Source organism: Oncorhynchus clarkii, chromosome 31 (assembly GCF_045791955.1).
Source record: "Oncorhynchus clarkii lewisi isolate Uvic-CL-2024 chromosome 31, UVic_Ocla_1.0, whole genome shotgun sequence".
NCBI lineage: Eukaryota > Metazoa > Chordata > Actinopteri > Salmoniformes > Salmonidae > Oncorhynchus > Oncorhynchus clarkii.
This window is the reverse complement of record NC_092177.1, coordinates 29590796-29604448: the sequence shown is the minus strand read 5'-3', so window position 1 is coordinate 29604448 and position 13653 is coordinate 29590796. Positions and strand designations below refer to the sequence as shown.

General features: G+C 44.6%; 1 protein-coding gene across 1 annotated transcript in view; it reads left to right on the top strand.

Annotated features, from left to right (window-relative positions):
- The first annotated feature begins 1521 nt into the window (after positions 1-1521).
- LOC139391097 (phosphatidylinositol 3,4,5-trisphosphate 5-phosphatase 2B-like) overlaps positions 1522-13653 on the top strand; it is a 26546-nt gene continuing 14414 nt past the window's right edge. The window contains exons 1-6 of the mRNA XM_071138615.1: positions 1522-1745; positions 4927-4990; positions 11479-11759; positions 11913-12053; positions 12177-12264; positions 13319-13408. Of these exons, the coding sequence (XP_070994716.1) occupies positions 1609-1745; positions 4927-4990; positions 11479-11759; positions 11913-12053; positions 12177-12264; positions 13319-13408 (801 nt within the window). The 5' untranslated portion in view covers positions 1522-1608. The remainder of the gene's footprint in view (positions 1746-4926; positions 4991-11478; positions 11760-11912; positions 12054-12176; positions 12265-13318; positions 13409-13653) is intronic.

The window sequence follows — 13653 nt, the reverse complement described above, 5'->3', positions numbered from 1 at the left end:
GCTGCTTTTCTGCTGAGAAAGGAGGAAGAGAAGTCAGGGAAGTTAGGGAGAGTGACATGGAGAAGGAGCAGGGGAAAGAGAGAGGGGGAGGTGAAAGAGAGAGTTGAGAAAGAGAGAGGGGAAGAGAAGGAGACGGTTGGAGGGATAAAGAGAGAGGGGTAAAGCTAGCCAGCACAGTGGAAAAAAGTCTGGAAAAGAGGACAGGAACGCACAAGTGAGACAGACAGTGGCTGTGCCAAGCAACCCACCTGAGTGTGCACGGCGTTGCTGTGTTTGGTCTTTGAAAATTCAGGGAAAAGATGGAGGAGAATGAGGGGGGAGGAGAAGGACAAGGGAGGGGTGAGCACAGAGAAAGGAGTCTGCTGGCAGTGTTGGTTAATGAAGTATAGTCACTAGCAGGAATCATTTTGGCTGCTCCGTCAGTTTTTTTCTCTCTCTCTTCCTTCTTACTCACATCTGGAGCGGGGAGTCACTTCCTCTGTCTGTGCTGCCCGCGTTGTGCTTTAACAGGGCTAGTCCTCTCGTCCTCTACTACCCCTTCCCCTCCTCCTCTGACGATACTCCAAAGAGATACGGAACACATTACCCAGGGGGATGGGACCTCCCCAAAACACTCTCAGCACAAGACCGACCAGGGACCCTGGACATCCCCCACCAACACCCCCACTCTGGAATCTACGTCTGAAAACAGAGAGGGAGAGAGAGAGACTGATATCCAGAGAGAACTGCAACCATCAGATGAACTCTCTGTAGGGTGTTCCCCCTTTCCCTTATATGGCAAAACAATTGGGAAATGATTTGAATTTGTCTGGTTTCTCTTGCACGGCTGCCTGGGCGCTGACTTCTATCCACCACAGCAGGCTGTGCAGCAGGGTTTGTTTGTGTGGCTGACTGACTGCTTTTGGTTCTTCTTTTCTGTGTTGTTTGCATGCAGAGCTTTTGAGGGGACAGCAGGCAGAAGCATTGCTGGTGTTTGTGGTGAGGCTACAGGCACTGCTGTCAGTGCCCCCAGGGGTGGTTGGCTTTACGCACCATTGCTCCTCTCTCTCTCTCTCTCTCTCTCTCTCTCTCTCTCTCTCTCTCTCTCTCTCTCTCTCTCTCTCTCTCTCTTCACAATGGGCTCTGTCTGCCTGAGACAAACATCCGGCTGGCAGCAGCTTGCACACTGAGACGGTGTCTTTCTGAGGGGGAACTAACAGCAAGGTGGGCCAAAGTTCATCAAGAGGAAGCAACTGTAGTTCTGGAATCTGGACACACACAGAAATCTGTGGGAGGGTTATTCACTCTGACTCTACAACGGCAACAATCCTCAACCACAACAGGACGCGTAACCCAGTAAGACCCCGGAGGGGGTGCCTGTAGTAAATGAGGAGGGCTGCTGTTGATGTTCCTGAGTTGACCTTATTAATTAGGACCAGAATGCTGGAGAAGCTGTGAACACTCAAGAGGACAGCACAACCTGATTGGAGGGTCCCATGGTGCCATGACACAGGTGTCTGAGACAGACTGTGTGTGTCGCCTCTGACCTTCTACCTTACTGTGGTTTACTCTGTTGGAAAGACAGACACGCCACTGACTGACAGGTGGACAACAACACCGTCGGATGTCATGGCGATGGCGGCGTGGTACCACCGTGACATCAGCCGTGTGCATGCAGAGGACCTGTTGGCCCGGGCTGGGAGGGACGGCAGCTTCCTTGTCAGGGACAGTGAGTCCGTGCCTGGAGCCTACGCCCTCTGTCTGCTGTGAGTACACACACACACACACACACACACACACACACACACACACACACACACACACACACACACACACACACACACACACACACACACACACACACACACACTTCTTTTCCATCTCTGAGTGTGTATGGTCATTATGAACCCAGTGGTGCTCGCAGTCAGACACCCACACCTGCTCACGGGACACTGGTAACTTTCCCCTACATGTCAGTGGAAGGGGAACTAACCTCATATTCACAAGTTTTATAGACTGTCTCAATGACTGTCTCAATGTCTGTATTGTATTCAGCAGCCTGTCTCTCTGTCATCTCCATCAGTCTCACCCAGAGCTGGGCCGGTGGGCAGGGAAAAGGCTGTGGCCCAAGAACACTCAGGCTGCCCTGTCCTGATACAGCCCAACCCAGCCTGGCCAGTGTGTGTGTGTGTAACCCTGGTTAGGGCTCCCTGCCCCCCTCTCCTCTCGTCTCCTCTCTCCTTCATTCAGTCTTCCTTGGGGCCCCTGGAAGAGGGAGGGAGCTGCTGTGACCACATGGCTCTCTGTGCAAAGCGGCCCTGAGCCAGACACATTCCTGAAAGCTGAGCCCCACTGCTGCTCATGCTGCTCACTCACTCGCTCCCTATTTCTTTCTCACTCCCTCTCTCTTTATCACTCCCTCTCTCTTTCTCACTCCCTCTCTCTTTCTCACTCCCTCTCTCTTTCTCACTCCCTGTCTCTTTCTCACTCACTCTCTCTTTCTCACTCCCCCACTCCCTCCCTCGCTCGCTCGTTTGCTCCCTCTCTCTCAATTCAATTAAATTGAAGGGCTTTATTGGCATGGGAAACATATGTTAGCATTGCCAAAGCAAGTGAACTAGATAATGAATAAAGTGAAATAAACAATAAAAATGTATAGTAAAAGTTACACTCCAAAAGACTAAAGACATTTAAAATGTCATATTATGTCTATATACAGTGTTGTTACGATGTGGAAATGGTTAAAGTACAAAAGGGAAAATAAATAAACCTAAATGTGGGTTGCATTTACAGTGGTGTTTGTTCTTCACTGGTTGCCCTTTTCTTGTGGCAACAGGTCACAAATCTTGCTGCTGTGATGGCACACTGTGGTATTTCACCCAGTAGATATGGGTCTGCCAGGTCTGCCCAAGGTTATGCTCATTGAGTCTGTACATAGTCAACGTTTGGGTCAGTCACACTGGTCAGGTATTCTGCCACTGTGTACTCTCTGTTTAGGGCCAAATAGCATTCTAGTTTGCTCTGCTTTTTTGTTGATTCTTTCAAATGTGTCAAGTAATTATCATTTTGTTTTCTCATGATTTGGTTGGGTCTAATAGGCGGTCATTGTAAATAAGAATTTGTTCTTAACTGATTTGCCTTGGTAAATATAGGTTAAATTAAAAAATATATATTGTGTTGCTGTCCTGGGGCTCTGTGGGGTGTGTTTGTGTTTGTGAACAGAGTGCCAGGACCAGCTTGCTTAAGGGACACTTCTCCAGGTTCATCTCTCTGTAGGTGATGGCTTTGTTATGGAAGGTTTGGGAATCACTTCCTTTTAGGTGGTTGTAGAATTTAATGGCTCTTTTCTGGATTTTGATAATTAGCGGGTATCGGCCTAATTCCGCTCTGTAAGCATTATTTGTTATTTTACGTTGTACACAGAGGATATTTTTGCAGAATTCTGCATGCGTCTGCAAGAGTCTCAATTTGGTGTTTGTTCTATTTTGTGAATTCTTGGTTGGTGAGCCGACCCCAGACCTCACAACCATAAAGGGCAATGGGTTCTAGAACTGAAAAATATTTTTAGCCAGATCCTAATTGGTACGTCAAATTTGATGTCCCCCTCCCCCCGTCTCCCACACTCTCCACATTAAAACAGGCCTACTGTACACTAATGATGTTTGATGCTCCTTTTGATGGCATAAAAGGCCCTTCTTGCCTTGTCTCTCAGATCGTTCATAGCTTTGTGGCAGTTACGTGTGACGTTGATGTTTAGGCCGAGGTATATATTGTGTTTCGTGTTCTCTAAGCCAACGGTGTCTAGATGTAATTTAGACACTGTCTAAATCTAATCTAATCTCCACATCAATACAGGTCTACTGTTTCTTTGCATATTCTCTAACTTCATTACTGGGAAATATGCATTCCTTTTAGATGAATTGTACGTCTGCTTTTCTACCAGGCATCACAGGGTCAAGCTTTCAACAAGGGGATTTTTTATGCCAGTAGCATACCACCCTGCATACCACTGCTGGCTTGCTTCTGAAGCTAAGCAGGGTTCGTCCTGGTCAGTCCCTGGATGGGTGACCAGATGCTGCTGGAAGTGGTGTTGGAGGGCTGGTAGGAGGCACTCTTTCCTCTGGTCTAAAAAATATCCCAATGCCCCAAGGCAGTGATTGGGGACACTGCCCTGTGTAGGGTGCTGTCTTTCGGTTGGGACGTTAAACGGGTGTCCTGACTCTCTGAGGTCATTAAGGCACTTATTGTAAGAGTAGGGGTGTTAACCCCGATGTCCTGTCTAAATTCCCAATCTGGCCCTCAAACCATCACGGTCAGCTAATAATCCCCAGTTTACAATTGGCTCATTCATTCCCCTGTAACTATTCCCCAAGTCGTTGCTGCAAATGAGAACATGTTCTCAGTCAACTTACCTGGTAAAATAATGGATAAATAAAATTCAACAAGGGGCTTTCAACAGAAGGCTTTCAACAGGGGGCTATTAACAGAGGGGGAGTTACAGGAATTTACTGTACTGTGTCTCAAGGTCGTGTGAGGTAGTAGAGATAAAAGTTAGCTCTCCTTTGTGTACTTGACAAAGACTAGTGGTATGATTTTACTACCAAGTCATTATTATGGAACATGAAGCCCACATGTTTCAGGCGAGTGACACCCCTCAGGACGGTTTGTGTAGCTGTGGCTTGTGTAAACAGTGATGTGTAAAAACAGTAGGTGTGTGGGTAGTCATGTAGTCTCATGCTACCGCAGTGGACTGTGAAGTTGCTAAAATAACCACTTAAATGAGTCACACCATCAACAAATTGGCGTCTTGTTTATAAAGTGGCAGTGTTTTTTAACAAGGGCAGCACATCTGCTCTTCCTCAGTTTATTTCTGTCCCAGTGGTATAGTGCTGTTGTGATGTCTTGGAGTTCATAGTACCTTTATAAATGTTATTTTCCCCTTTTCAGGTTCCAACGGCACGTTCACACTTATCGTATTCTTCCTGATGTAGATGGCCTGTTAGCTGTTCAGGTGAGTGACCATCATTAAAGTTCATGTTTGAGTCTCCATACCCCACTCACATTGAAAGTCGGGACAATCCTTGTTCGACAGGGAAACATTGTTTTTATAGTTACAAAATATATATATTTGAGCTTAAAAAATATTTATGATAATTTTATAAGGGAAAAGATCTGTTTTGGGAATTTTCTAAATACTTTCTATGTTAGTCATTTCCATGTCAGCTCTATAGTATGGAAATGCCTTTGTCTGGAGCGAAGGATCCCAATTTGAAACCCTTCAAAAAAGTGTTTAGAATTCTATAAACTGCCAATGATAGATATTAACTGAACAATTATTTTATGTCGTTTCTTGCAATAACCCTCTGGGACTTTAAAGAACATTTCTCTCAAAACTCAGATTCCTAAACGATGTGCCCGGAGATTTGGTTAATATGTCTAAAATCCTAAATGAATCAGGAATAAGCAGGGGCAGCTATACCATCAGGACCCCTTGTTGTAGTGTCACAAGACTTCTCATGGTCTGTAAACTTCTCTCCTTTTGATAGATTTAAACAAACAATATTGAAATCACCATGGTCACAACCATAAACTGTCAACTCCATCTGCCTGATAGATCAAGATAATTTGAATTCTGGTTCAAGTATGTTAGATAAGGTTTTAGAATCATAAAGCAACTGAGGAAAAATGAAATTGCTACTGTGTATATGACTTGAATGAGCTGTCAACTCCGTCAGATTTATTTATGTTGAATGATCTGATAGAATGGTCATGTTTTTATTGGGGATTTTCACATGAATAATTATCCATGTTTTAGAAATGTTTATATTGAACTTTAATTTTTAGGGGTGAAAATGTTTTGAGTATCGTTGTCAACTCCGTCAGTGGCTTGTTAAATCCATCACTGATGGCTAACTCCCTCAAAATATTGTTTTGGGGTCAATATTCATAAAAAATCGCTGTTCTGCAACAAATGTTCACACTTTTGAAGTATTTGCTGTGTGATAATGTTTGCTTTATGAATGTCGTTTTATTTTTAAATTTGTATTATTATTATTTTTTTTAAGTTTGCCTTTTTCTCCCCAGTTTCGTGGTATCCAATTGGTAGTTACCGTTTTGTCTCATCGTTGCAACTCCCGCACGGACTCAGGAGAGGCGAAGGTTGAGAGCCGTGCGTCCTCCGAAACACAACCCAACCAAGCTGCAGTGCTTCTTGACACAATGCCCAATTAACCCAGAATCCAGCCGCACCAATGTGTCGGAGGAAACACTGTACACCTGGCAACCATATCAGCATGCACTGCGCCCGGCCGACCACAGTAGTCGCTAGTGCGCAATCGGACAACATCCCTGCTGGCCAAACCCTACCCTAACTTGAACGACGCTGGGCCAATTGTCCACCTCCCCATTGGTCTCCCAGTCTCGGCCGGCTGCAACAGAGCCTGGACTCGAACCCAGAATCTCTAGTTGCACAGCTAGTACTGCGATGCGGTGTCTTAGACCACTGTGCCACTCGGGAGGCATGATTGTTGTTTTATGTAAAAACAAAAACGTGCTAAAATGCTAACGAAATTAGCCTTTTATGGTGTCTGACAAAGTTGACATGAATCCAGTTAGTTGCAAATTTATGAGAAAATAAATAGCTGATACTTTGGTCTATCAAAATATTTATTTCAAACTGTGTTAATATTAACACAATTACTATTAAGACAAATATTTGTGGGAAAAGGTTGAGATTGTCCCGTCTTTAGAATCCCTGAACTAATAGGGCTGTGCACAGACCTGTCAGGGGACAGGTGCTCAAAATGAATAAGGGCACCCACCGGCACCCCCCTGATGAATTTCATCATTCATATCTCAAAATTCATAACATAATAACCGCTTCTGTTGTGATTTTGTTATTTACATTTTGAGCATTGGCCTATTTATTTCCGCAGCAGCACACACTCATCGCAAATTATAAGCAAGGAAGTTACAGTGCCTCCTAAAGACATGATTGACATTGAGAAAAGAGGGTGGGCTATCTGCTGATCATTGATCAAAATCAAATCAAATTTGATTGGTCACATACACATGTTTAGCAGATGTTAATGCGGGTATAGCGAAATGCTTGTTGATGAAAAATCAGATTTCATTTTTTTTACTGATTGTGATTTATCTTCAATCCTCTTAACTAATAATTAACTTCATAATCTTCTAACTCATGATTTATGGCTGGCTGTGGATATTTTAGTATATGGTGGTTAGCTAGAGTATAGAGGTGTTTCCCAACCCTGGCCTCGTGTACGCTCAATATTGTTATTATAACCCTGGACAAGTACACCTGATTCAACTTGTCAACTAATCATCAAGCCCTCAATGAGCTGAATGAGGTGTGTTTGTCCACGGCTGTAATTGAAAAATGTGTACTGTTGGGGGTACTCAAGGACCAGGGTTAGGACACTCTCTAGATCAGGATGTCCCAGACTTGGTCCTACATTGTAGAATCATAGTGAAGACATCAAAACAATGAAATAACACTTATGGAATCATGTAGTAACCAAAAATGTGTTAAACAAATCAATGTATTTTTTATATTTGAGATTTGTCGAAGTAGCCACCCTTTGCCTTGACAGATTTGCACACTCTTGGCATTCTCTCAACCAGATGCACCGCGGTAGTCACCTGGAATAACATTTCAATTAACAGGTGTGCCTTGTTAAAAGTTAATTTGTGGAATTCCTTAATGCGTTTGAGCCAATCAGTAGTGTTGTGACAAGGTAGGGTTGGTATACAGAAGATAGCTTATTTGGTAAAAGTACATATTATGGCAAGAACAGCTCAAATAAGCAAAGAGAAACAAGTCCATCATTACTTTAAGACATGAAGGTCAGTCAAACCGGAAAAGTGCAGTCGCAAAAACCATCAAGCGCAATGTTGAAACTGGCTCTCATGAGGACCGCCACAGAAATGAAGACCCAGAGTTACCTCTGCTGCAGAGGATAAGTTCATTAGAGTTACAAGCATCCGAAATTGCAGCCCAAATAAATGCTTCACAGAGTTCAAGTAACAGACACATCTCAACATCAACTGTTCCTTGTTTGGATGTCTTCACTATTATTCTACAATGTAGAAAATAGTAAAATTAAAGAAAAACCCTTGAATGAGTAGGAGTGTCCAAACTTTTGACTGGGACTGTATATATAAATGATTGAATTATTTACAGTACCATAAGGGCACAAACAACTATCATCAAGCTAGCAAGAAGCAAGACAAGAACAAAACTCACTTGGCGAGTGGGAGGGCAAAGGTAGACCCTTATCTGTGCCTGGTAAATAAGCTAATATACTGTAACCTACATGTACAACAGTATCCTCTTGTAGCAACCACTAACGAGAAAGAATGTGTAGTACAATACTGTAGTTGTTATCGTTACTCTACGACAACAGAGTTGTGCTGTCTGTTTTAATGGAAACAGGAAGCGTCTTGTGTTCACATACTGGGCTCATTCTGCTACAGACCTTGATGTTTGAACGGCATCTCTTTCTGCCATGTTGCCACATGCTCTGAGCGTGACCTCAGCTGCACAGAGGACAAATTGTGTGTGTGTGTGTGTCACAGATTCCTGCGCTACCCATGCACTGGGTCGTTGACCAGTGCTCCAAAGGGGGTTGGGTCTGTTTGTGCTTTGAGTGTGTGTGTGTGTGTGTGTCATGGACAGGGATGTGTGTGTTCAGGGTTAGCCGGGCAGAGGATAGGGGTGGCTGGGATTGGTTGGTGTGTGGCGGTTATATGTGTGTGTATTAGACACAGTAACTATTGGGGACGACTCAATTCAAGAGCCGCAGTGTCTGGTCCTAATTATTATCAGGACCAAAACACACAAAAACTAAAAACTAAAAGGTTTTGTACATTCCTTCACCGTGACTAGGTGCGCAAGTCCAAAGACAACAGCTCAAATACTTTATTGACAGATCAGGGCTTTTATCCACATTACTGTATCTCAGCTTCATTTGTTTTCCCCTGAAGTCACTAAAGTCTCCAATAAGCAGATTGTCTCGTTGGCTTTGAAGCCATTACCACGTAGGGATTAGGGGGTTTGCTTCCTAGTTTTTCTGAGAGAGTTATTTTAAAGAGAGGGATATTTTGAGCAAAAAGAGAGGCCATTTTTGTCTCCTTGTGTCATTCTGTCCTTATTTGCTTTATAATCACTTTTCAAGAGCTCCTCGGAAAAAAAATGCATCAATCATTTGAAGTCCCTGGCAGCTGAGGCAGGTAATGTCTGCCCCCCACCCAAAAAATCAAACCACACAAGAAAAACAAACATTTCTAAAATGAAGACGTGAACATATTTTTTTCTGTTTTGCGGTGTTGCAGTGAGTGCCCCGTGGGCTCTGTGTCTGAGTTTGTCCATGACATCTAATAGGTCTGTGCCTGCAGCGTTGTGGGTATTATGAGTGCATTTAGTGTAAACACTCTTTGTGTCTTTGACTGGCACCTTAATGTGTTTGTCTATGGCTGTTGAACGTGTGTTTCCCCCTCGTGTTTACTGTACATGTCTGAGGCGTCTGTCTGTTGGAGTGTTGTTTATATCGGGCAGCGGGTGTGTACGGTAGACTGGCTCAGGACACAGAGGTCGGCTAGTAAACTGCTGGAACACTCATGACTCATGGCAGCCAACCTTGGCAGTGACCAGGACGTGGGTCGTTGGTTGTGATACCATCTCCTGGCCTGTGGGGATAGTAGGGGTTTCTGCAGCCCGCTGGATGGTGTGTGTTTGATGTGGCCATTCAAACAGAGGTGAGGGGCCGTGGCTTCTGTTTGGCACCTCCAGGATCTAGGAGATTAGCACCTCTTTTCCAAATGTCCCTTCTGAGTGTATCCAGGTCATTTAGGCTTCCAGACACGAGGAGCTCTGGAGACATGCAGTCACATTCAAAACATCAACAGCCATTTTTCTGTTGTGGATAATGTTAGAACAACATATACTGACTCTGAACAGATGCACTGCATATCTGAGACAGTCTTCCAAGCTTTAGGAGCTTTTAGGAACAGTTTAAGAACATGATGATCACCTGTGTTGTGTAGGTTCTATATATATATATATATTTAGAAACTGGGTGGTTCGAGCCCTGAATGCTGATTGGCTGATAGCCGTGGTATATCAGACCGTATACCACAGGTATGACAAAACACTTATTTTTAGTGTTATAATTACATTGGTAAACAGTTTATAATAGCAATAAGGCACCTCAGGGGTTTGTGATAGATGACCAATGTACCACAGCTAAGGGCTGTGTCCAGGCACTCTGCGTTGCGTCGTGCTTAAGAACAGCCCTTAGTCGTGGTATATTGGCTATATACCACACCCCCCGGGCCTTAATGCTTAAATATATAAATGTCCTTGTTTTTGAAAGAAAACCACATTTTTTGTCAGTTAAAATAACATCAAATTGATCAGACATACAGTGTAGACATTGTTAATGTTGTAAATGACTATTGTAGCTGGAAACAACAGATTTGTTGATGGAATATCTACACAGGCATACAGAGGCCCATTATCAGCAACTATCACTCCTGTTTTCCAATGCCACGTTGTGTTAGCTAATCAAAGTTTATTATTTTAAAATGCTAATTGATCATTAGAAAACACTTTAGCAATTATGTTATCACAGCTGAAAACTGATTAAAGAAGCAATAAAACTGGCCTTCTTTAGTTGAGTATCTGGAGCATCAGCATTTGTGGGTTCGATTACAGGCTCAAAATGACCAGAAACAAAGAACTTTCTTCTGAAACTCGTCAGCCTATTCTTGTTCTGAGAAATGAAGGCTATTCCATGTGACAAATTGCCAAGAAACTGAAGATCTCGTACAACGCTGTGTACTACTCCCTTCACAGAACAGAGCAAACTGGCTCTAACCAGAATAGAAAGAGGAGTGGGAGGCCCCGGTGCACAACTGAGCAAGAAGACAAGTACATTAGAGTGTCTAGTTTGAGAAACAGACGCCTCACAAGTCCTCAACTGGCAGCTTCTAGGCAGAGTTGCAAAGAAAAAGCCATATCTCAGACTGGCCAATATAAAGAAAATATTAAGATGGGAAAAAGAACACAGAGGAACTCTGCCTAGAAGGCCAGCATCCCAGAGTCGCCTCTTCACTGTTGACGTTGAGACTGGTGTTTTGTGGGTACTATTTATTGAAGCTGTCAGTTGAGGATTTGTGAGGCATCTGTTTGTGTCAAGAACTGCAATGCTGCTGGGGCTTTCACACTCAACAGTTTCCAGTGTGTATCAAGAATGGTCCATCCCCCAAAGGACATCCATCCAACTTGACACAACTGCGGGATGCATTGGAGTCAACATGGGCCAGCATCCCTGTGGAACGCTTGCGACATCATGTAGAGTCCATGCCCCGATGAATTGAGGCTGTTCTGAGGGCAAAAGGGGATGAAACTCAATATTAGGAAGGTGTTCCTAATGCTTTGTACACCCAGTGTATGTCTGTGTGTATGTTTCCCCACAGACTTCTCAGGGGGTGCAGGTGAACTGTTTCCGTACACTGGGGGACCTGGTGTTGGGGTACCAGTACCCCCATAAGGGTCTGGTCACCCCTCTGCTGTACCCTGTGGGGAGGGACATGGAGCCTGGGGATGAGAGCTCAGGTGATGATGAGAAGCCAGGGCTGGTGTGGAGTCCCAGCCCATTCCCAGTCTCGGTCAGTATAGCTCCCCCCACTGGACTCCCTGTGACCCCGTCCCCACACCTCCTCTTCCTCCACAGGCTACAGGAGCTCAACACATCCAGGTACAGAAGTCCCCATCACACACCATGAGTATATAGATGTACAAAATGTGTAATATTGGTCTGGGGATTTAGAGATGAAAGTACTTTAGCACTTTCCTGTGGTGTCTCTCTTCAACTTGCTTGAGTGGTGTTTGTGGTCCCCTGGTTTCACAGCATGGCAGGTGAGGTGGTTGGGCTGCTCAGTGAGTATCTGCGCAGTGAGCTGCCTCTGGATGTGGAGGGTCTACGTAGAGGAGCAACAGGCCTACGCCATCTACACCAAACCCTGGGCACCGCATGCCAGGGGCTCAACAGGTGGGTTTCACCATGTTATTACTGCTATTACAGTTCAAGTGATCTGCGTCATTTGGTGTTTGGGATGTGATGGCTTTGTTGGTTATCATGAGGAGAAAATGAAATGGATTCTCTGATCCACAGTGAGATTGACCTGATCATGTCCAGTTTGGAGACGCTGGCCAAAGTGTTTGACCATCCTATCTGCCCTTTAACCTCCACCAAGCCACAGGTACATCCCTTTTGTGATATATCCTGTTTGACCTGTCCTGTCTGTCCTGTGAGTCCTGTCTGTCCTGTCCTGTCTGTCTGTCCTGTCTGTCCTGTCCTGTCTGTCCTGCCCTGTCTGTCTGTCCTGTCTGTCCTGTCCTGTCTGTCCTGCCCTGTCTATCTTTCCCTGTCCTGTCTGTCCTGTCATGTCTGTCCTACCCTGTCTGTCCTGTCTGTCCTGTTCTGTCTGTCCTGTCTGTCCTACCCTGTCTGTCCTGTCTGTCCTGTCCTGTCTGTCCTGCCCGTCAGTCATACCTTGTCTGTAACCCTCTGTCTACTCTACTATGGTCCACAGGGGACCTGCAAACTAAAAAGACAAAAAATAATGGAAATCTGCTTTGTTACGCCCTCTAGTGCACCAATTGAAAATAAAAATGCTCTATGTTCCCTTCATGGGGTACAATATACAGTACACTGAGTGTAAAAAACATTAAGGACACCTGCTCTTTCCTTGACATAGACTGACCAGGTGAATCCAGGTGAAAACTACGATCCCTTATTGATGTCACTTGTTAAATCCACTTCAATCAGTGTAGATGAAGGAGAGCAGACAGGTTAAAGAAGGATTTTTAATCCTTGAGACCATTGAGACATTGATTGTGTATGTATGCTAGTCAGAGGGTGAATGGGCAAGACAAAATATTTAAGTGCCTTTGAACAGGGTATGGTAGTAGGTGCCAGGAGCACCGTTTGTGTCACGAACTGCAACGCGGCTGGGTTTTTCACTCTCAACAGTATCCCGTGTGTATCAAGAATGGTCCACCACCCAAAGGACATCCAGCCAACTTGACACAACTGTGGGAAGCACTGGAGTCAACATGTGGCAGCATCCCTGTGGAACGCTTTCGACACCTTGTAGAGTCCATGCCCCGACGAATTGAGGCAGTTCTGAGGGCAAAGGGGGGTGAAACTCAAATATTAGGAAGTTGTTCCTAATGCTTTGTACACTCAGTGTATGTCCATCTGTATTCCACATAGCACACAGCAACTTACTATATTAATGTACCTCCTTTCAGAACACGGGTAGAGGTCCAGACATGGAGTTGGACAGCCTGCTGTGTAAGATCTCTGTCCTGGTCAGCCTGCTCTCCTCCCTGGAGAAGAGGGTATGTACCCACATACTCACACACTACCCGCCCAGTACATATCAGTCTTAGTTTCATGGTCTAGACCAGTGGTTCCCAAGGACCACTGCGTGTACTTGGCTTATTAATAGAGGGTACTTGAGAAGACTCACGATTGGCAAAATGCACATGAGGTGGTACTTCAGGGGTACTCAGGGCAGAGGAAAATTCAGTTGGCGGTACAGGAACCGAAACAGGTTGGGGACCACTGGTCTATACAGTCTGAC